Source organism: Onychostruthus taczanowskii, unplaced genomic scaffold (genome assembly GCF_017590055.1).
Source record: "Onychostruthus taczanowskii isolate IOZ18803 unplaced genomic scaffold, ASM1759005v1 scaffold32, whole genome shotgun sequence".
In the NCBI taxonomy this organism is placed as follows: Eukaryota; Metazoa; Chordata; class Aves; order Passeriformes; family Passeridae; genus Onychostruthus; species Onychostruthus taczanowskii.
The window spans coordinates 8,526,393-8,546,263 of NW_024500572.1; the positions used below are offsets into that span (position 1 = coordinate 8,526,393).

The following is a 19,871-nucleotide window of genomic DNA, read 5'->3' on the forward strand; positions in this document are numbered from 1 at the left end:
CATCTTGCTTATAATCACAGTAGCTCCTGCAGCACACACTTCAAAGCTGGGGAAATGTTGACTCAAATCTGCAGTATTTTCATTTATTGAAGCCAGTTATATGCAGGATCTGTTTTGCATAAAGGAATTGTTTTGTCTCGATAGGGAACCAGAGAGAAAATGAGTTTTCTTATTTTATCATAAGACCACAAGTGATGGGGATTAATAATGCATGGAAAGGTTTGTAGTAGTTGATGAGTTGTAACAATTGTGATAATACATCTGTTAATTCAGTGAAATGAAGAGGTTCTTTGATCCCAGGATATATAATAGGAAATTATGTGCCCCATACTGACCACTCATGGTCTCTGAAACCATGGTGTGCTATCTAGTGCCAATTAAATAAAAGTAATAATAAATAATTTCAGGGAGGGGCAAGGGAGGAATAAGTTGGAACTAAGAGTTGTCCTGTAAGCATGTGCTTCTGAGGATCCAGAAAACTCTGTCTGCAATTGCTGCTTGTGTTTGAAAAAATAAATTGTGAAAGTTGCATTCATTTTCAGTAGCTCTTTTCAATTCTCATTATTAGGGCCTGGAGAGGTGCCATGAGACACACAGGCTGCAGTAGCACCTGACTACATATTTCACAATTCTTGTGTCTTTGTATGCCAGCAGAAACAAGCACCAGCCACCAGCAAGGGAAATGAGTTCAGATTGTCACAGGGTTGTTTCCATGAAAATTCCTGAAGCGAGAGCAGTAACATGCTGGGTTTGATATTGCTCTTCTATGCTTTGACCATGCATTTCTTTGGAGATGCTCTTGACTATGTGAGCCTGGTCAAGTATTTATTTTCACATAACTAATGGGATTTAAAACATCCTCTTGCAGCCCCTGGTATTTCAGGGATTGTTTATCTTGTTTCACTGTTTCTCCTTCAGGCTTTCTGCTGACAAGTGGTGTTAGCAGCTTCTTGGAGGTCAGGTCCTTGCAGGAGATGGCTTGCAATCTGCATGTGATTAAATATGAATAATCCTTTCCCTGTTCAGCAAGGTAAGCACTGCTGAGAATCCCATTGAGTCTGATTTGAATTAAGCATGTGGTGTGGTATTTTCTTGGACAGGATGAGGTTGTGCACAGGCCTTGGTGATTGGGGAGTCTGTAAGAGCCAGTGTTTGTTGTGAAGGTAATCATGGCCTCACAGCACAGGGTGTACGTGTCTGCAGGCAGATGTGAAAGCCATGATGATTTGATGGAAAGGTATGAGGAGTTACAGAGGTTAATCAGAAATCCAAATGCATTTGTTTGTTTGCTGTGTTTGAAAGAATTTATCTTATCTTTACCATTCTAATAATGCTAATCTGAACATGAGCAGCATTTGTGACCAGGACTATGACTGTTTTTTCCTTCCCTTCACATGTTAATTCCTCCTCCTCCTTCACACCCTCTCTTAAAGGAGGGGGGCCTTAGACTTGGCATGAGACCACTCTATGCCTATTTTAACTCTGTTGTGAAACCACATACAGTTCTGATCTCACCTGGGGGTGAGTTTTGCAATGCAAGTATGTTTGCTTTTAACCCTGTCAGAATAAAGATGCTTCAGTTTCCCAGAGTTCTTCTGCTGGTGGTTCAGCCACGAGGCCAGGGCTGTGTAGCTGCAGAGTGAGCTCTTGGATGGGGCTGGCAGCTGCCAGATTGCTGAGTCTCGTTAAGCAAAAACCATGTCACAAAGCACACAGAGAGCAAGTCTGGACAGGAGCATGTTTTATGCATAGCTGGAGGTGACTCCTTGCACAAAATATTCGTTATTTTTTTTTTTTTGAGTAATGTGGCTGCTCCAGATGTAAGGGAGAGCACAGTTCTGGAGTACAGCTCCAGTGTTCCCTGGTTTCTGCGAAATCCTGGATGGAAATGAAAACAGTGTTGGTTTCTTTCCCTGCATCCTGTAAATACAGCTTTTGGACATAAACTAAAGGAGTGCATCTTCCTCTGTCTGTAGATAAAGCAAAAAAAAAAAAATCCTAGTGCAATCTGTACATTGAGGAGCAATAGATAATACACCCACCCCCCCACCAAAAAAAAAAAAAACCCCAAAAATACCAACCCACCTCGGCTAAGCCCGGAGTGTCATTGCACTCACAGCAGCCTTTTAATTTGAGAATGTTTTTGTTTCTCTTCCGCCGGAGCTGGGCGTTCACATGCTCTTCCCACCCCGGGAGTTCCTGGTCAGGAAGGATTCAAGCCAAGGGCCCGAGATGAGCAAACCCTCCCCCTTCCCTCCCCTCGGACGGCCGTCTCCGCGCAGGAGCACACTCTTGTGAATCCTCGCTGACCGAGGGCTTTGGGGTGGCTCAGAGCTAGTCCTGGCCTAAGCGTGCCCGGAGGTGCTGATGCTGCTCAGGAGAGGGGGCACTGCTGCCCACGACCCTCCTGCCGGGCCGGCATCTCTCCGTACCCACGCGGAGGCTTTTCCCGTGGATTCCTGGGAGCGGGCTGAGCAGCCCCCATTCCCGCAGCACCGAGGGCCGGGCGGGGTCACGCCGCTGCTCTGCTGCCGTTCAGCCCCTGCCCCGCTCCCCCCAGAGCCGCTCCCCACGTCCCCACGGGCCGCCCCCGCCCCGCCCCACGAGGATGTGACGCCGCCGGGGCCGCCCCTCGCGGGCGCGGCTCTGAAATAGGGCTCGGCCGCCGCCGCCGGGCAGCCGGAGCCGCGGAGTAGCGCGGCCATGCCCGCCCCCGCCGCGCCCCGCAGCCTGGCCGCCGCCGCCCCCGCCGGCAAGGCCAAGCTCACGCATCCCGGCAAGGCCATCCTGGCAGGTAAGGGGCTCCCGGGGCTCTCCTGGGGACGGGGCTCGCCCCGCCGCTGCCAGCGTGGGCATCCGGCTGGGCGGAGGCTGCCGGGCCCGCCCCGGGGCGGTGGCGCTCCCGCAGGTGCTGCTCCATCCCGGGACTGCCGCCTCTCCCGCTGCCCGCGGAAGGCGACCCCGCTGCCCGGCGTTTCCCTTCAGCCACAGCCAAAGAGCTCCCGCAGCTGCATCCCGAGCCTGGACGCTGGCTGCGAGCTCCCGCTATCCGCGGAGAGCCCTGGCAGCGTCTTGCCAGGCTGTTTCTGCACCCGGTGGTCCAGCCGGGAAGGTGCTGGTGGGCTCGGACATGACGCGCGGCGAGCGACACTCGGGGGTTCAGCGGTGTTCAGCAGGAGGGAGCGGAACTGATGGGAGAGGCTGGTGGCAGCAAGGGCCCCACATGCTCCCCCGAGGGTGTTGAGGGAAGAAGCAGCAGCAGTCGGTTGTCCCTGCCCTAGCTGTGTCTCACAGGCTGAGCTGATACAGCTGCTCCAAAGGCTGCTTGGTCCCTCCTTTGTGCCTGAGCATCAGTCTCTTGGATCAGGGCGTGTTTTCCCGTCCAGTTCTGACCACTTCCATGGGATCACAACAGTAACTGCGCCGAGTGCAGCAGTAGCTGCAGAGTTAACGCTCTGCCTCCTGCTTGTGGCTGTTTCGAGCTCTGAGCTGAATGGAGTCCAAGACAGTCGCAGGCTTGTTAAACTCCTTTGTAGCTGTTCATTAGCTCCCTGGTTTCTCCTGCCAGTCGCAGGACAATTCCCAGAGTGGAGATTAGCGTCTTTGTTTTGAAATGAGCCATCGCAGCCTCGACATGATTGGCATGTTTAGAGCTTTTGTGTTTTCCAGCCAATTCCCCCTCCTACGATTGTGCCTTTGTTTGTCCGTCCAACTCCCTGGTCCCCTCCAAGGGCAGAGCTCCAGCCTCCAGTAGCGGGACCGGGGAGCAGCGGGGCTGTGCCCGCACGGGGAGATCTGCCCACCGGCCCTGCCCCCGCCCCGGCCTCCCTCGCAGCACCGGGAGAACTGTCGGAGGTGGATGTGACCGCTGGAGCGTGCAGAGGGTGCCGAAGCCTCCCAGTGTCACGTCTCCGGGAAGGGACTTTGCCATCACTCGGCTGCCTGGCCAAAGGGCTGGGGCACAAGGAGGAGGCAGCCTCCAACGAGAGGGTGACTTTTCACTCAAGTGAGCCCTTCGGTGAGACCGGGTTCCTCCAGAGCTCTGTGCCCCTCTCTGCTGCCCCATATCAAAATGGGTTGGTTTTTTCATGCCGCTTGACTTAAGGTCTTTTAAATAGGATTTTGTCCAATTTTAGGATGGAAAGGACAGGATGTTTCCTTCTTGTCCACCCTTTCCAGTCATTCCCAACTTGCTGTCCATGTGCAATGAAAGCCTCAGGTTGTCACTGCCTGGACCAGCGTACCAGGATACTTTCATAGATCTTGTGTAGATCTGTAATCAGGATCATCAGCTTACCAGAATCAGCCTCCTGCGAGAGAGGTTGCAGCAGACTTGCAGAGGTAGAAGAAGAACCCAATTGAGATGCTGGTCTTCTCCTCACAGGCTGTAATCAGAGTAATTGGTTAATGGGCAGAAGTCCAGCCAAGCCTCTGTGGCATCTAATTGTATTAAAGAACCACAGAAATGGGAGAAAGCTGCTGTTAACTCCCTGTGCTCTGGTCTGCTCAGCCCTCCAGCCCCTCGCTGAGGGATGCAGTGCTGTTTGTGGCTGTCTCTGCTGACTTTAAGGGGTTTGCTGACGCTCTCAAGAGTTTCTCATCTGACATCTGTCTGCACAACAGGGATGTGTGCTCCATGTTCTGGTGAGCTGGAGGTGTTAAGATGGAACATTCCTGCTGTACTTCATCAGCCTGTGCTGGTGGAGTTAAATAAGCCATCATCCCTCCCTGGGTGCATATCTGCTCCCAGACCCTTTGTGTAATTGGGATCCTCTGCCAGGGAGGCACAGCTCCCTCGGCTGTCCAGACCTCAACAGGCTGGGGTTGGCTCTTTTCTGAAGAGATGCAAGTAAAGCTCTGTCTGCCAAGAGCTCTTCTCCTTCAGTTGTCGCAACAGACAAAACGCAAGGTTAAAAATTAATTTGCTAATGGGCCCTCCTTTGTCCAAGCAGCTGCTGTGTGCCAAGGCAGCACTTCACCTTGCAGTGACAACGCTGCTGGTGCTGCTGTGGCCACGTGTGGCCTGAGCACATGAAGGCAGCTCGGCCTCTTCTGCTGGATAACAACCTGTTAGCAGGTGGGCCAGGAGCCCAGCCCTGTCTCTGGCCTCCCACAGCCAGCCTTCCTGTTTTGTGCTCTGGTTTCCAAACAGCCCACCAGACTCCTGTCCCTCCCGCCAGCATCCTGAAGGGCTGGGTGCTGCTGGTCTACTGTGCTCCCAATGCAGGGCCATACTTGAAATAAAGGCAGTTAAGTGGTGAGATAGGCATGCTGGTGGCAGAGTCATCAGTCACCTCTGGGAATCCTGAGAGTGCTCCTTCACTGGGTTTTTGGATGCCAGGTTGGCAGCTCGTTTTGGTGCTGTTGGGCCAGCTCAAGTCAGCCTGCAGTGTGGGCTATTTCCAGCCCAGCACAAATGGTCTTTTGCCATTTGCAGGCAAAGCCTCCCACCCTTGCCCTCCTCTTGAGAACTTTGCTCGTGATTATCAGTGCTCATTTGATGAAAGGCTCTGCCTGCCCTCGCCAGAGTTAAGTACAGCCTTATTCTGTTTCTAGCCAGCTTTGAAGCCTGGGGTTTGCTCCCTCCCACTGAGAAGCTACAAGCTGCCTTGCTCTCTGCATGGTATCTGCTCACCCGGGGGCTGTTGCACAGTTGCTGTTTCTACCTACACCTAATCCTGCCTGGCCAGGGGGCAGGATGCCTGGATGTTATCCTACACAGTGCTGGATTTGGAAAGAGCTCACGGGGGTTGTGGCTGCTACCCTGGTGTTGAGTACCACTGGCAAATAACAGTGATGTGCACCAGGGTCCTAGGGGGAGCATGGGCAGGGGAGGGGGACTGCAGGGAGAGGGTAGGGCATGAAGCAGGGTTCAACTAGGGAGCCCAGGCTCCTGAGCAAAGCAGTAATGGGAGCTTCACTTTCCTCTTCTTTGTTAATCCTTGATATTATCTTTCTTAGGGAATGCTGTACCTGCAGAGGAAACGAGTCAGGGACTGGGTGTGAAAGCTGAGACTTGCCTTTTGCAGAGCAGGTATCCTTTCCCAAAAGTCCCAAGTCCATCTGGATTTCCAGGGCCGTTGCTCTCCGGAGAGGGTGTGAGTGAGGGAGGTTGTGCTGCTGTGAATGGCTGTGGTCCAGCACACTCCCTGCTTTTGAGATAATTGCCTGGTGCTCACAGCAGAGTAGGAGATGTTTCTCCCTTCATGCTGAGCCGAGTGGAGGCCAAGTGCAGCCAGGGGGAAAGATTGGAGAGTGTGGAGGAAGCCAGTCCTGCCAGGTCTGCTGGCCCTCAGTACATCACTCCTGGCTGTGGCTTCTCCCTGCAGGTGCCTCCTGTGGCTATCATCTCTTTGGGGAGTGGGGCACAAGGACCATGCTTGTGAGTCCCTAGGGTCTTGAGTGAGTCCCTGGCTGCCTGGGAACCCTCATGGGCTGCAGTGGAAACCTGTAAGAGCCCCAAGGCTCCTGGTGGGACAAGGATGTCAGCCCCAGGGCAGGAAACCATATTGGGGTGTCCCTTCAGTCTGCATGGATTCTGTATGAGCTGGGGTTAACCCTGGGCTCTGAAGTGTGAGTTTCTAAGATTTTCACATGCCTGATGTTCTGCTTGACATTCTGCAGGCAACCGTTTTCTCTGGGTTGATGTAAATGATCGGAAGGAGTCGTCCGTCTTCCCGAGACGATGAGCACCATGAGCTGACAGCTTGGGGATGTTGCAGCGTCTCTCAGCTCTGATGGTGCTGTGTGGTGCATGTCAATGCAGCCTCCCTGCTCCTGCTTGTGCCCTGAGGTCTCAGGTCATCTCTTGACAGCAGAGATTGGTTTTTTTGGCCATCTCTTCTCCCTCTGTGCTCCATTGCTTGGTACAGCAGTCACTCCCCTGTGCTGGGGGCTGGGAGATCAGAGCTTGTCCCCAGGGAAGTCTCAGTCCTGGCAGTGGCTCCTTCATCCAGCTGTGCTGTGGGAGTCCTCCAACAGACCTGAGCTCCAACATCAGCTCCCTGTTGCATGTCCTAAGAGAGTTTTTGACACTTGGAAAGTTGGTGTCTGAAGTTGAGTGGTGGGATGGCCAGGAGGCAGCTCATGGTGACAAAACTGGGGCCTTGAGGTGTGCAGGGCAATGGGGAAAAGGTGACTTGAGCAGGACAAAGAACCTGGCAGTCCCCAAAGGTGGAATCAGCATCGAAGGCAGAGGCTGCTCTGAGTGCGAGCTTGGGGAAATGGCTTCTGCCATCATACTCGCAGCTGAGAAGTTTAAATTGTTATAATGATTAATGGTCATATTGAGAAGTAAATGCAAAGAGGTGATGAATGAGCGAGTTGTGAAAGGACAGCCTGTTCAAACAGGACAGTTCCAGTAAGATTCAGGGCAAATGGTTTCATCCCATCCGTAGCGTTATCTGCAGCACTGTTTGCACGGGGCTGTTTACCCACAGTGGCACAGGGTACAGAGGGGCACCTCTCATGTTTGCCATCCTGTTTCATTGGGGGTTCAGACTGTCGCCAGCCTGCCTGTAGCACGCTCCCGTGACCAAAACAGCTGTGAATGTCTGCTTACTGCTGGGCATGCTGAACCCCTGTGCTCCCCACTGGCCTTGCCCCTGTCAGATGGGAGGGAGACCTGAGCCTCAGCATGGGGACAGACACTCTCTGAGGCTGCTGACCTGTTGCAGGACATGTTTTTTCTCTTTTAACCAAAGAACTTGTAAACTTCTGGCAGTCTGGTTTGGGGAAGCAGCCTTTCCCATCTCAGCACTGAGTCAGACTTTTGGTGGCAGAGCTGCCCCCGTGGTGGTTTTCCACAAGGATGTGGCTCTGGGTGGATGGGTGGTGAAGGACTGTCCGTGGCTGGAGGAGGTGCCCGGGTGAGGACAGCAGTGCTGGAGCTCTGCCGAGAGGCAGCTGTCCTGGAGAGCTGCAGCCCCAGCCAGGCTCCTGCCTGCTCCTGAGCCCCCAGTTTCACAAGATGGCCCGAGGTGGGAAGTGCCGGGAGGGTGGAGCTGTTAAACCCGTTTCACCGCTGCAGGCAGGCAGGGCAGGATTGCTCCATGGCAGTGGATGGGTGAAGAGCAGCCTGGATGGCTTCCAGGGGGGGTTGGTCCCTCGGTGAGGGGAGCAGGCGGCAGTCTGGCTGGTTCGTAGCAGCCTGGTGGTCTTTGGTTCTTGGGGTTTTTTCTTCCTTGTTTCCCCAGCTCCAAAAGCAGTGTTGGCTAATTAAAAGGGCACCAAGTCCCCTTGTGAGAGTGCTGCATACTGTAAGCACAGCATCCAGGAGCTGGGCTGGATTGCACCCTGTGCCCGTAGTGTGCGGTCCGTGTCACCCATGTCACCCACTCAGCTGACCCTATCCAGCTGCACCTTCTGCACGTGGGCTGGGAGCACCCAAAATGGGGAACCTGGGGCTCAGCCTGCACTGAGAGCCTGTTTGTGCCTTCCCACCATCCTCAGCCACCCGGCTGACAGAATGGAGAAGCTCCAGGCATGGGCCCTGCAAGAGCTCTGCTGCTTTGCTTCCAGACCCTTAGGAATAGTTTCCTCTGGCCTGAAAGGATCCTAACGAATCTGAAGTTAAAAGGTGCTTTTTATATGGAAATCAGGTGCTGGTATGTCAGCGTGCAAAATTATTCTTAAAATGGAGAGACTGAAATTGCTCCCTAGGTGCTCACTTCTCATCAGAGCTGCACAGACACCTGCTGCTCCATCACTCTGCAGGAGCAGGATGCTTTTGCAGGCAGAGCCACTTGCAGGAGTGGCAGAGGGGCCAGTGCCACCCCTGCCCCTCTGTGTCTCCCAGACAGGGCAGTGGGTGTTCATTGGGGCACTTGCCTCTGGGTAGGAGTTTGCAGAGGGTGACACTGCCAGTCCTGGCTGTGCAGCCTTGGTTTGTGTCAGTCCTGGGGCTCTGCTTGTCTTCCCCATCGCAGCTGCATCCTCCCGCCTTCCATGCTGCCCTGGGTCTGGAGCTGGGGTCCCTGGGTCGGGGTGGCCAGTGGTGTTCCAGAAGCTGCTCATGGACAGTATGTGGAGCTGAACCTGCGTGTGCTGATGCCATCACGTGTTGTGTGAGCATTGCAGGGGCAGCGCCCTCCCACTGTCCCCAAAAAACCCTCTTTTCCCTTCTGCCGGCTCTCCCCAGCCATGCCCAAGGGCTGCAGGCGTGTCCTCAAAGGACGGCCTCTTTGGGCCTCTCTGCTGGGGAAAACGAAACTTTTTCTAGGAAAACTATGCCAGGGTATTTTTCCCTTCTCTCCCTTCCCCCTGAGCCTGCAATGTCAGGATAGCTGGCAGCTGAAGCACTTGCAGGCTTGCTGCAGGCAGGGAGCCATTCCTGGTGCTGGGAGTGGGATCCCCCTGCCAGGGGCACCTTCCCTGGGGCCAGGCAGAGCGACCTTCCCTGAAGGACGTTCCCTGTCCTCTGGCTCCGCTGCATCCAGCGAGCAGCCAGAGCCTTGGCCCGGCATCCCAGCTGCCCCGCTGCTCTTTCACCTCCTGAGTGCTGCTGTTCCTGCTGACTCCGCGGTGTTGCAAGAGCTGGAGCTGCTGTGTAAAGTCCGGGTAAACAGGTTGCAAAGTCCCTGCAGCCCTGGAGAGGAAGGGGATTGGACAAAGCTGCTGCTCTTGAGCAGTGGGGTGATTTATTTGCATAGAATGAGGCTTCTGCTGGGGTAAAACTGTGTGGGGAGAGGAGATGACAGCAGAGCAGGACCTCTGGTCTTGCTTCCAGGGGGCTGCAGGGCAGGTGGCCTGTGCCACCCTGTCTCTCTGTGGGCAAAAGAAAATGGATTAAAATTGCCACAAGGCATGGAGTGTGTCCAGAGTGCCTGCTCTCTGTGCACCTTCCCATGGGATTTTAGGCCAGAACAACACTGGGGAACAGGGAGGGGACCTGGCAGCATGGGTGCCCTGTTCCTTCATCCTTGGCTAGGGCACCCTCATTGCCCCAGAGACTGCCAGTTCCCAGGAACAACATGCTGTTCCTTTGCTGGGCTCTGGTGGATGGCTTTGCCCTTGGGATGCTGAGCAGAGCCTCTGCCTCCCCTGCATGCAAGTGTGGCCACTGAGGCTGTGAGCAGGTTGCAAGAGGTGCAGCATCTCTCCCTGTAGCATTTGGTGTGGCTGCCATGAGCTGAGGTGCTGGTTGCCCCTGCACTGCTGCTTGTCCTGGGTGCTCCCCTCCTGTCTGGCTTCTGGGTGTGCTGGGGGAGGAGCTGGTGCTGGGGGACTGAGAGAGAACAAATATTTATGGTGCTTAACACATCCAGCACTTCAATTCTGCAGTGTGGGAGGGAGGGAAGTGGCCTTGGCAGCACTCGGGGTGTGCGTGTGGCTGTGGTGGCGCAAGGCTGGTGGCACGGTGGTGTGTGGCAGTGCGGAGCAGTGCCAGCTGGTGCTCAGCTTTTTGGGGACTGTTGCACCCGACTGGAGAACATTGCTCCTCGTCGAGCTGCTCTCCGGGGCCTGCCAGCTGCTCCTGCAGGAGCTGTTTGTCTTTGCAGGAGAAATAAGCGTTCGGCCACCCCCCTGCCACGGGACCAGCAGTGTCTGCCACTCTGACAGACACGCCAAGGGCAGGAGAGGGTTGAGGGGGCAGCAGGGGTGTGCTGGGGACCCTGGGGATGGTGGCTGTCCTCCTGTGGTGCCCCAGGGGAGCTGCTGGCTGGCTGCAGTGCCGTGAGCTGGCCCTGTGTTTCCTGCCATGCCCCCAGAGCAGCGGGAGCCGCGGAGGCGTCAGGGCTGGCAGCGGTCACCCAGCACCGCCTCCTGAGAAGCGCCTGCCTGGGCTGGGCTGGGCTGGGCAGCTCCAGCCCCCCTGGGAACACAGTGGGAAACAAGGAGCCTTTGTTTGCTGTGGCAGAGCTGGGCTGGCCTCATGCCCTTGTCCCCACGGGGCCGGGATGCTGCCCAGCTGGGCTGGCGTGTCCTGCCTTGGGTACTCAGTGCCACGGTGTCCCCATCCCTGCCGTGCCTGTGGGAGGAGTGGGATGCTCTGTGAGCATGAAGCTGAGCTTTGCATTGCCCCAGCTGTTTTGAGGCTGGCCTGGCTTCTTGGCTCCCTGGGTAAGAGGTGCAGCCTGGTGCTTTTTGTGCCTGGGAGGAAAAACAAGCATAAGGCTGTTTTAAGATGGATTCTGCTCCGCTGCTGGAAGGAATGTGGGGAGGCTGCTTTTCCCTTTCCTCTAGAAGGACTGGGCTGAGAGGAGGCAGCAGTGCTCCTGGGGATGCCAGTTGCCAGTGGCACTGACAGGGGGAAGCTGGCAACACCAGAGAGATCTCTTGTATATGTGGGGGCCATGCAGAAGAAATAAGACTTTGTGAGGAAGTCTGCTGGTCCAAGGAGCAGGTGCTGCCTGCTGTTGTCACAGGGAGCAGCCATGGGCCGTGGTGGCCCCTATCAGCATCCCTTCATGGGGGTACTTTGGGGGTGCTGATAAGCAGAACTGTGCCACGTGGCACCAGCCTTTGCTTCACTGCAGAGCAGGATAACAACCACTGCACCCAGTCCCAGCCTCTCCTACAGAGGCAGTGTGTTCCCTGTTGGGGTGTTCCCTGGGCTGTGGGGCTCAAGCTTGGCAGTGGGGGCCACAGCCCTGCTGAGTCACACCAAGGCCATGGCCAGGCTGGAGGAACCACTGGAGGCTGTATAGGAGACTGGGAGCTGGCAGCCCCTCTGACCACACGCTGTGCCCCAGCCGGTGGGCTGGAGCATGATTCACCTTCCCTGGGCAAAGAGCAGGGAGATCCTCAGGGTGGTGTTGACCCCAGTGGCAGCACCCTGTGCCCTGTCCTGGGCGGAGCAGGGTTGGCCCTGTGAGACCTGAGGGAACTCAGCCCTGTGAGAGCAAGGTTGGCCCTGTGAGACCTGAGGGAGCTCAGCCCTGTGCCTCTTCCCAGTGCTGCTGGCACAAAGGGCTCCTGCTGCTCGGCGGGACCTGGCCACAATTTGATGCTGTGTGATCCATCGTGGCTGGATGGGCTGGCCCAGCTCCCCCAGCACAGCTAGGTCCAGCTGCAAGGGCTCCAGCCATGCTGAGGGGAGCCCCAGAGCTGAGAGCCAGCATCCCTTGCTGCCCAGGCCATCAGGAAAGGCTGCAGCCAGTGTAATCAGTGCCCAGCAGCCGCTGCTGCAGGAGCCCAGGGCAGCCAGACAGGCTTGATGATAATTGTGCTTCCTGCCAGCACAGCCAGGTCTGCAGATGGGCTCCTGCTGGTGTGGGGAGTGGTGTGGGCAGCACCACAGGGTTTGTACGTCCAGTGCTGACAGCTCACCTGGAAGTGCGAGGCTCTGGAGAGGGAGAGGTGTCTTTGAGGGGCAACACACCAAATAGGCAGCCATGGGTGCAGTGTTCTGCCCTGTTTTCCCACCCCTTTGCCCAGTCTCCTCAACAGCTCTTGCCATGGCAGGGCAGTGATGCCCATTCAAAGAACCAGGTTGGCACAGGGCCCTGCTGCTGCATGGAGTCCTCAGGGTTTTGGTGAGGACAGGGATATCATGTCCCAGCCCAGACCTGGCTGCCAGAGATCCCAGGCTCAGCCATCATGGACCTGGGACCAGCCATGTGGCAGTGAACGGGCACAATGCTGCTCCTGCTACAGTGTCCCTTCCTCTCCTGTGCAGGTGGCCTGGCTGGAGGGATCGAGATCTGCATCACATTCCCCACCGAGTATGTGAAGACGCAGCTGCAGCTGGACGAGAAGGCAAACCCTCCCCGCTACAAGGGCATTGGTGAGCAGCCCCTCTCTGGGTTTGGGGCTGCTGGGGAGCCTGGCTGGCGCTGGGGGGGTTTGGCAGGGCGGTGGTGGGTGGTCCTCGGCGTGGCGGGTGACAGCGGCCCCGCTGTGCTCTGCCGCAGGGGACTGTGTGAAGCAGACTGTCCGTGACCATGGCATCCGGGGGCTGTACCGGGGGCTCAGCTCGCTGCTGTATGGCTCCATCCCCAAGGCTGCTGTCAGGTATGTGCCCCCATGGCAAGGGGTGAGTGGGGGGGACCCCCAACAGCAGCAAACAAGGGGGTGGCTTTGCCCTTGGTGTCTCTGTTGGTGTTTTACCAAAGCCATGTGGTCTCCCAGGCACGGAGGGTCCTCTCACAGGGTGTGCAGCTGCTCCTGGACCCAGAGCAGGGGGTGCAGACCCCTGTCCGGGTGCCTGGGGATTGGCACGGTGGCTCCTTTGCAGGTTTGGGATGTTCGAGTTCCTCAGCAACCAGATGAGAGACGAGCAGGGGCGGCTGGACAGCACGCGGGGCCTCATCTGCGGGCTGGGGGCTGGCGTGGCTGAGGCTGTGGCCGTGGTCTGCCCCATGGAGACTGTGAAGGTGGGTGGGTGTGGCTGCCACTGTCCCCTGCCTTGGCACCCCTTGCTGGGCTGGGAGGGGGAAAAACCCAGGGATGCCCAACTTTTGGGAACCTGAGGGCTGCATGCATTTGCCCAAGAGAGTTTTGTAGGGGCGGATCTGATGCTGGAAAACCCTGTGGAGGTAAAGGTGGCTCTGGCCCCTTCCCCACTCCAGGGAGGAGCCCCACACTCAGGAGCCATCTTGTCACCCACCCATTTTATGAGTGTAAGGCCCACATGGCTGCTTGCAGCAGCAGTTTCCCACGTTTTCCTCTGCAAAATGCACTGCTGGCCATGGGCACAGGCTTCCCCCGTGATCTCTCCCGGAGCTGCCTGGCTGCGTGGGTTGGCTCTGGTCTTGGGACTGTCCCTGGAACAAGGCAGGAGGTGGCCGCCAGCCCTTGGGGCCATCACATCTGCGTTACCTCAGCCAGGACAAGCACATCATCTCCTTGTAGGTGAAGTTTATCCATGACCAGACCTCTCCCAACCCCAAATACCGTGGTTTCTTCCATGGCGTCCGGGAGATCGTTCGGGAACAGGGTGAGTCCCAGGAAAGTGGTACCCTGACTCCCTGAGTACTGCCATGCTATGGGGACAGGGTGGGAGGTGGTGGATGGGCACAGGCTGGAACAGGTGGCCTGGGGAGATTTTTCTCTGCCACTTGAGGCTGGTCTCCCCTCCAACATCCTCTTCTTGCAGGACTGAAGGGGACCTACCAGGGCTTAACTGCAACCGTCCTGAAGCAAGGATCAAACCAGGCCATCCGCTTCTTTGTCATGACCTCCCTCAGGAACTGGTACAAAGGTATGGTGCCCTTGGCCCCCAGGCCACCCTGGCTGTTCCTCTGGCTCCCTGGCCACTCTTGGGAGCTGGGATGGTTTTTCCTTCCACACACCCCCTATTTCTCATGGCTCAGTCACTTGGAATGCAGGAAAATGAATACTGGGGTGGGGTGGCACCAGCTTGTGGGGCTGATGGGTCCTAGTGCTGGAGTATCACTTTCACACCCACCCTGAACCCCACAGTGTGGTGCGGGCTCTGTGGGGAAGGTGCTCCTGGACAGTGCCCAGCTCAGCACTGCCTCCTGACTACAAGCAGCCAGACCTGGGACCTTCCTTGCAGGCTCCTTCAGGAATGTGTGTGGGAATCCCACCACCACTCCGCCCTGACCCTCTCTTCCTTCCCAGGGGACAATCCCAACAAGGTCATGAACCCCTTCGTAACAGGGGTGTTTGGAGCCCTTGCTGGAGCTGCGAGTGTCTTCGGCAACACCCCCTTGGATGTGGTGAAGACCAGGATGCAGGTACAGTGCCAGGGCCTGGTGTGGGACTGCTCTGCCTGCAGCAGGCTGGGGGCACCCACTGCCTGGGAGCTGTTTGCTGCAGTCCCTGGGGCAGGCACAAAATGCCTGCAAGGTTTGGTTTGGGAGATGTCTGGGATTGCTCCTGAGCCATGGGGAGTGTTTGCATGGAGGTGGGGACATCCCTGTGGAGTCTGATGTCCTGCAGCAGTAGAGAGAGATCAGTTCCTCATGGCACACCCTGGGCTCTCTGCTTTGCCCCTGAAATCCCCCAGATGCAGATGTCTCTGGCCTCTGATCCTGCCTCTCCCTTCCCACAGGGGCTGGAAGCGCACAAGTACAAGAACACCTGGGACTGTGCCTACCAGATCATGAAACACGAAGGGCCCCTGGCGTAAGCTCTGCAGTGGGGGTGGCTGGTGGGGAGGATGGGCAGGGAGGGGGCTGTGAGGAGACCCAACCCCACGGTCCCCCTCTCTATTCCTGGCAGGTTTTACAAGGGTACAGTGCCTCGCTTGGGCCGTGTGTGTCTTGACGTGGCCATCGTCTTCATCATCTACGATGAGGTGGTCAAATTCCTCAACAAGGTGTGGAAAACGGACTGAGGGGCCGGGCCAGGCAGCCCCCGCCTCCTGTGCCCCGCAGGGCTTCAGCTGGAGAGCAGAGACCAAACCCACACCCACCTGCGGCACTGCTGGGGCCAGGTCTGCCCTGCACACCCCAAACCTGGCCACCTTTATCTTTAGGAACAGTCTCTGGAGCAGGTTAAATTACTAGTTGTGTGCTGAAAGGAGCAGGGAGGGAGCTGCATCCCACCATCCCAACCCCCAGCATCCCGGTCATGCCCACCCCAATCTCCTGGTGACACTTTCCCCCAGCCCCACATCAGCTATGTGTTAACCTGGTTAACCAGGCTGAGATGTCCCTTGGACAGTGGCCTTGGGGCTCCCAGCAGCCAGGAGCTCCTGACAGCCTCAGGAGCAGCTCTTTTGGGGGTGCTGAAAGCCCCCTTGAGCCATGTGGGTGCAATGCCAAACTGTGCATCACAAGCTGACAGTGGGGCTGATACCATGGCAGGGTCACAGCAGCTCTTGGAGGGGGCCCAGCAGCCCTGCACCCCCTGGGATGGGAGAGCAGTGACCCCCTGGTATGACCCCAAGCTCCCTCCTCCCTCCCTGCCAGCTCCAAGACCACCGGCGTGCAACATCCCATCCCATCCCGGGGATCCTGCTCAGCCCCGGGCTGCTGAGCAGCAGTTGCCCAAAATTGCACATACAGCCAGGCCTTTAGTTCTGCTCACTGTGGGCTGGGGTTGGGGTGAGCCGGGTGCCCCTCACCTGCCGTTTACAGCCGAGTCGTGCGTGCGAGCCGGGCCGTGGAGGTGCAGCCCCAGGCCGCAGGCTTGGCCCCTCGGCCAGGGGTGCAAACCCCTTTCTTCTGCCACATTCCCCGCATCTGCCCTCCCGCCGCGTTCCTGTGGTGCCGTAGGTGATCCCGTAGCTTTTGGAGCTTTAGAGCTTCATGCTGACTCACTAACACCCATGGCCGTGGGGCTGGAGCCCTGCCCTGCCCGTGCCAGGCTGGCCCCACTATATTTGTGCCAAATTTCTCCCTGAGGGAGCTGGGGGTGCAAGAGCCAGGGCTCAACCCATCCCTCCTCCCTCTTGTAGCCAGCGATGAGCTCAGCCTTAACACTGGAGGGTGAAGGAGGAAAGCCTGGGCACGGTTTACCTGCGGCTTTTGGCTCTGAAGCCAGTGAGGGTTGCATTAGTTTTTTTTTTATTGTTATTCTGTTTTACATTCGCAATCTGAATAAAATCAGTCTGGCTTTAGCGGCTGCGTTGGCGTCCAGCTGTGCTGAATGGGCAGTGAGTGGCTCCTGCCCTGTGGGGGGGGGACGGGGCTCCCCATCATGCCGAGATGGTGCTCCTGGGGGAGCATCAGCTCCAACCCAGCAGTGCCCAATCAGATGCTCCCAGGCAGGGTTGTGTTGTCTCGTGCACGGTGCTTTATTAATAATCCTGGTTAATTGTATGAAGTCCTCGCCCTGCCGTGGAGCCGAGGGGCGGTGGAGCAGAAGGGAACGGGCTTTGTCCCCCCGCCCAGCCCGGGGGCGGTGCGGCACGGCCGGAGCTCCCACCCGCACAGCCCTCGCTGCTCATCAGTGTCGCTGGAGCGGGGCACAGCCGTCATCCCGCGGGGCTCGCAGGCTCCCGGGGCCATGCGGGGCCCGCTGCTCTGGGCGGGCTGGCTGCTGGCCACGGGCTGCCTGGTAGGAGCCGCGGGCAGCTGCCGGCACCGCTGCTGCCCCGGCAGGAACAACGCCTGCTGGGCCCCCGGCGCCCGCCGGGCCCGCTGCTACTGCGACTCGTACTGCCAGCGGACGGGAGACTGCTGCCAGGACTACCGGGCCACGTGCCGCCGTGCCGGTGAGTGCCGGAGGGGATGGCGCTGGCCGGACCGCGGCTGGGGACACCGGCCTGTGCTGCTGTGCTCGGTGCGAGTGTTTGCTGTTACCTGTTAGCCCGTACTCTGAGTGATAACAGGTGTGTCTGGGGATGCTGGCTGGGCTGGATTTGTAGCAGTGTCCCAGCTGTCCCCTTTTTTCCACGCTGAATGTCTCAGGCTGGCCCCAGTGCAGTGAGAGAGCTCGAAGGGGTGGTCTCTGGTCTGCAGCTGATGGTAGCGCTGTCACTGCAAGCCTGAGAGGTCAGTGTGGGACCCAGCGGGACAAGCCCCGGTGTCACCTCTGCTACTGTCACAGGCAGTGCCTTGCACAGGTACAGGGGGACCAGGGGCTGTACTGAGGGTGCCAAATGGGGCTCATGGGCTCGGGGAGTGCAGAACCAGCCTGCCCTGGGGACCCAAATCAGGGTAGGCAGGCGCTGGCCGTGGCCCCCTGGACAATTGCAGCAGTCAGCCCTTCCTAATCTCCGGGGGGATTAGCAGGGTCCAGCTCAGCGCGATGCACACAGGGATAACGTCCTGCGGAAGGCTGACAAAGCCCCTGCACTGGCAGGGGTCAGGGGAGAGGGGCTGTTGGGGTCACTCTGGCCTTCTTCCCCTCTCCCCATCCCCTGTGCTGCATCTCCCCTGCTCTGCTCTTTCCATTGTTCATGACACTGAAACACTTTCTTTCCCCTCTCCTCCATCCCTGGCAGCGGTGGGCTGTGCTGTGGGGCCCTGGGGGCCGTGGAGCGGGTGCAGCTCCCCGTGCGGGGTTGGCAGCAGGGCCCGCAGCCGCCAGGTCACCGTGCCGCCCCGGCACGGCGGGGATCCCTGTCCCGACCTCAAGCAGCGCCGCGGCTGCCTGGGGCAGCACCCGACCTGCGGCACGGCCAAAGGTAACCGGGCTGCCTGCTGCCCTCCTGCGTGCTCGTCCCCGTGTGCTGCCGTCCCGGGGTGTCTTTAATCATCCCCTGCCCCTCACAGCTGCTCTTCTGCCAGAGGTAGCCAAGATACTCCCCAGCTCCTTCAGCCAGGACTTCAGAGATCCCTGGCGAAGAGCGGGGCTGCCACTGCCGGAGGAGCCCTCTGGGTATGTGTGGAGCCGGGGCCCCTCTGTAACCCCCGTCCCCAAAGCCGGGACCCCTCCTGCCCCCCCTGCGGTCATGGCCTCTTTGCACCCCCAGACCCAGGGCCTTTCTGCTTCCCCCACCATTACTTTTCTCCCTGCCCCAAACCATGGCCCCGTTGCACCCCCACACAAAACCATGGCCCTCTGCATGTCCCACAGAACCACCATCCTTCCCGCCCTCCAAACTAGGATCCCTCTGCACCCCACGGAGCCATTGCCCTTCTCACTTCCCCCACCCAGGCCCCTCTGCCACTCCCCAAACCCATATCCCCTTTATACCCCAATCCACCAACAAACCACCACAACCTCTGCCCGACCTTCCGACCACCATTTTCCCTCTTTTCTCCTCCCATGTTCCCCCCTCCCCAGCTCCTGCGGCTATTTCCGCCTGGCGCAGGTGGGACCCCCGTGCCGCGGGCGCGCCTGGAGCCGCCGGCTGCAGCGGGACAAGCAGGTGTGCGTGCAGTGCTGGGGGAATCCGTCCCACCGCCGTCCCCACTGCACTGGACACGGCCTGCAAGGAGCCAGGTGGGTGCTGATCTGTGCCATTCCCACCGTGGGATCTCTCCTAAGGAACATCTCTCCCTGTCTCTGACATTCGCCTTTTATAGTCTAATTATATTTGTATACAAAGCTGTAATTGTGTTAAAATATGCCACAATGTTATAGTATGCCATAATATTATTAAATGAATCAATAATATGTCCTATAAGCAGAGATTATAATATAAACATATTTAAATAGGATAGAATATCTCTGTTGGAAGGGACAATGTTCATCTAGTCTGCCATTATTATATATATAATATAAATGCATATATAAAATTATATTTGATTTTTTAAAATTGTATTTATTAATGGTGCATCCTAGTTCTCACTGATTTTCCTTTCTAGGACATTTTGGGTGGCAGCTTCTGTGGTGGGGTGCCAGGGCTCATGGGTGCAGGAAGGCCTGGAAGAGGGCTGTGTCTGCTCCCCACCAGCTCTCATCTTCGTGTAGGATCCCCCTGGGAAGGTGAGCTGAGCCTCCCCATGGCACCACTCCTTGCTGGGGAGGTAAGGAATTAAATTAAAATGTGCTCTCTTTCATAATTTCACCTTCCTGCAGGTTTGCTGTTTACCCTTGGTGCCTGCTCCCTGTTTTCCATTAAATATTTTGCTGAAGAATGGAAAAACCCTTCTTATAAAAACTAAAAATAAGGAATTGCTGAAGTGTGGTGATTAATGGCAGAAGAACAGCATGATGAGGTTAAGGCTGGGTGACATGATGTGATGATGTTATGCTCAGCCATGACATCATACTTTCAAAGAGCTGCAACTGGCAAGAAACGTGAGGATGGAGGCAGCATCCCTCCTCTCTGAGCCCACTCACTGCAGTAGCAGGTGAGCTGTGCAGGGCAGTTCAGCCCTGCTTTGCAGAGAGGAATTAAAGACACCCAAAGTCTGCGCACAGCCAATGGTGCCAGTGCCCAGTTCCAGCCGTGGGGCTCAGCAGCTCCCACTGGAAGAAGTGAGGCTGGGCTGGGTGCTGCTGCTGCCCTTCCCCAGTCCTTGCCCAGCATTGCATGAGCTTGCTGGTGGGGTCCCTGCTCTAGCTGTGGGTGGTGCTACCACAGCACATGCCGTGCCAGGGCTGGATCTTGCTCCACTGCAGGC

General features: G+C 57.4%; 2 protein-coding genes across 6 annotated transcripts; both read left to right on the plus strand.

Moving 5' to 3' along the window:
• Window positions 1-904: 904 nt before the first annotated feature.
• SLC25A1 (solute carrier family 25 member 1) lies at window positions 905-16,476 on the plus strand. 3 transcript variants are annotated; one of them, XM_041410164.1, is made up of 9 exons: window positions 905-1,030; window positions 12,620-12,727; window positions 12,855-12,954; window positions 13,178-13,316; window positions 13,795-13,879; window positions 14,039-14,143; window positions 14,527-14,642; window positions 14,960-15,033; window positions 15,130-16,476. In XM_041410164.1, the coding sequence occupies exons 1-9, from the start codon at window positions 1,003-1,005 to the stop codon at window positions 15,242-15,244; spliced, it is 870 nt and encodes a 289-aa protein (XP_041266098.1). In that variant the 5' UTR covers window positions 905-1,002; the 3' UTR covers window positions 15,245-16,476. The 3 variants fall into 3 exon arrangements, with proteins under 3 accessions (XP_041266098.1, XP_041266097.1, XP_041266099.1); XM_041410163.1 differs by lacking the exon at window positions 905-1,030 and adding an exon at window positions 2,159-2,794; XM_041410165.1 differs by lacking the exons at window positions 905-1,030; window positions 12,855-12,954.
• Window positions 16,477-16,571: 95 nt separating this feature from the next.
• LOC121338855 (somatomedin-B and thrombospondin type-1 domain-containing protein-like) lies at window positions 16,572-19,824 on the plus strand. 3 transcript variants are annotated; one of them, XM_041410169.1, is made up of 5 exons: window positions 16,572-17,068; window positions 17,801-17,983; window positions 18,087-18,171; window positions 18,565-18,744; window positions 19,110-19,824. In XM_041410169.1, the coding sequence occupies exons 1-5, from the start codon at window positions 16,861-16,863 to the stop codon at window positions 19,213-19,215; spliced, it is 762 nt and encodes a 253-aa protein (XP_041266103.1). In that variant the 5' UTR covers window positions 16,572-16,860; the 3' UTR covers window positions 19,216-19,824. The 3 variants fall into 3 exon arrangements, with proteins under 3 accessions (XP_041266103.1, XP_041266101.1, XP_041266100.1); XM_041410167.1 differs by lacking the exon at window positions 16,572-17,068 and having other exon boundaries at window positions 17,164-17,983; window positions 18,072-18,177; window positions 18,586-18,744; window positions 19,110-19,230; window positions 19,324-19,824; XM_041410166.1 differs by lacking the exon at window positions 16,572-17,068 and having other exon boundaries at window positions 17,164-17,983; window positions 18,072-18,177; window positions 18,586-18,744.
• The last annotated feature ends 47 nt before the right edge of the window (window positions 19,825-19,871 follow it).

What these genes read in the sequence shown, in the direction of transcription:
- SLC25A1 (XM_041410163.1), top strand. Translation starts at nt 2,704, where the DNA reads ATGCCCGCCCCCGCCGCGCCCCGCAGCCTGGCCGCCGCCGCCCCCGCC. An exon ending in ATCCCCAAGGCTGCTGTCAG is followed by an intron (nt 12,955 to 13,177) that starts GTATGTGCCCCC and finishes GCTCCTTTGCAG; the next exon opens with GTTTGGGATGTTCGAGTTCC. An exon ending in CCTCAGGAACTGGTACAAAG is followed by an intron (nt 14,144 to 14,526) that starts GTATGGTGCCCT and finishes CTTCCTTCCCAG; the next exon opens with GGGACAATCCCAACAAGGTC.
- LOC121338855 (XM_041410169.1), top strand. Translation starts at nt 16,861, where the DNA reads ATGCGGGGCCCGCTGCTCTGGGCGGGCTGGCTGCTGGCCACGGGCTGC. An exon ending in GGCCACGTGCCGCCGTGCCG is followed by an intron (nt 17,069 to 17,800) that starts GTGAGTGCCGGA and finishes CATCCCTGGCAG; the next exon opens with CGGTGGGCTGTGCTGTGGGG. An exon ending in GACCTGCGGCACGGCCAAAG is followed by an intron (nt 17,984 to 18,086) that starts GTAACCGGGCTG and finishes CTCTTCTGCCAG; the next exon opens with AGGTAGCCAAGATACTCCCC.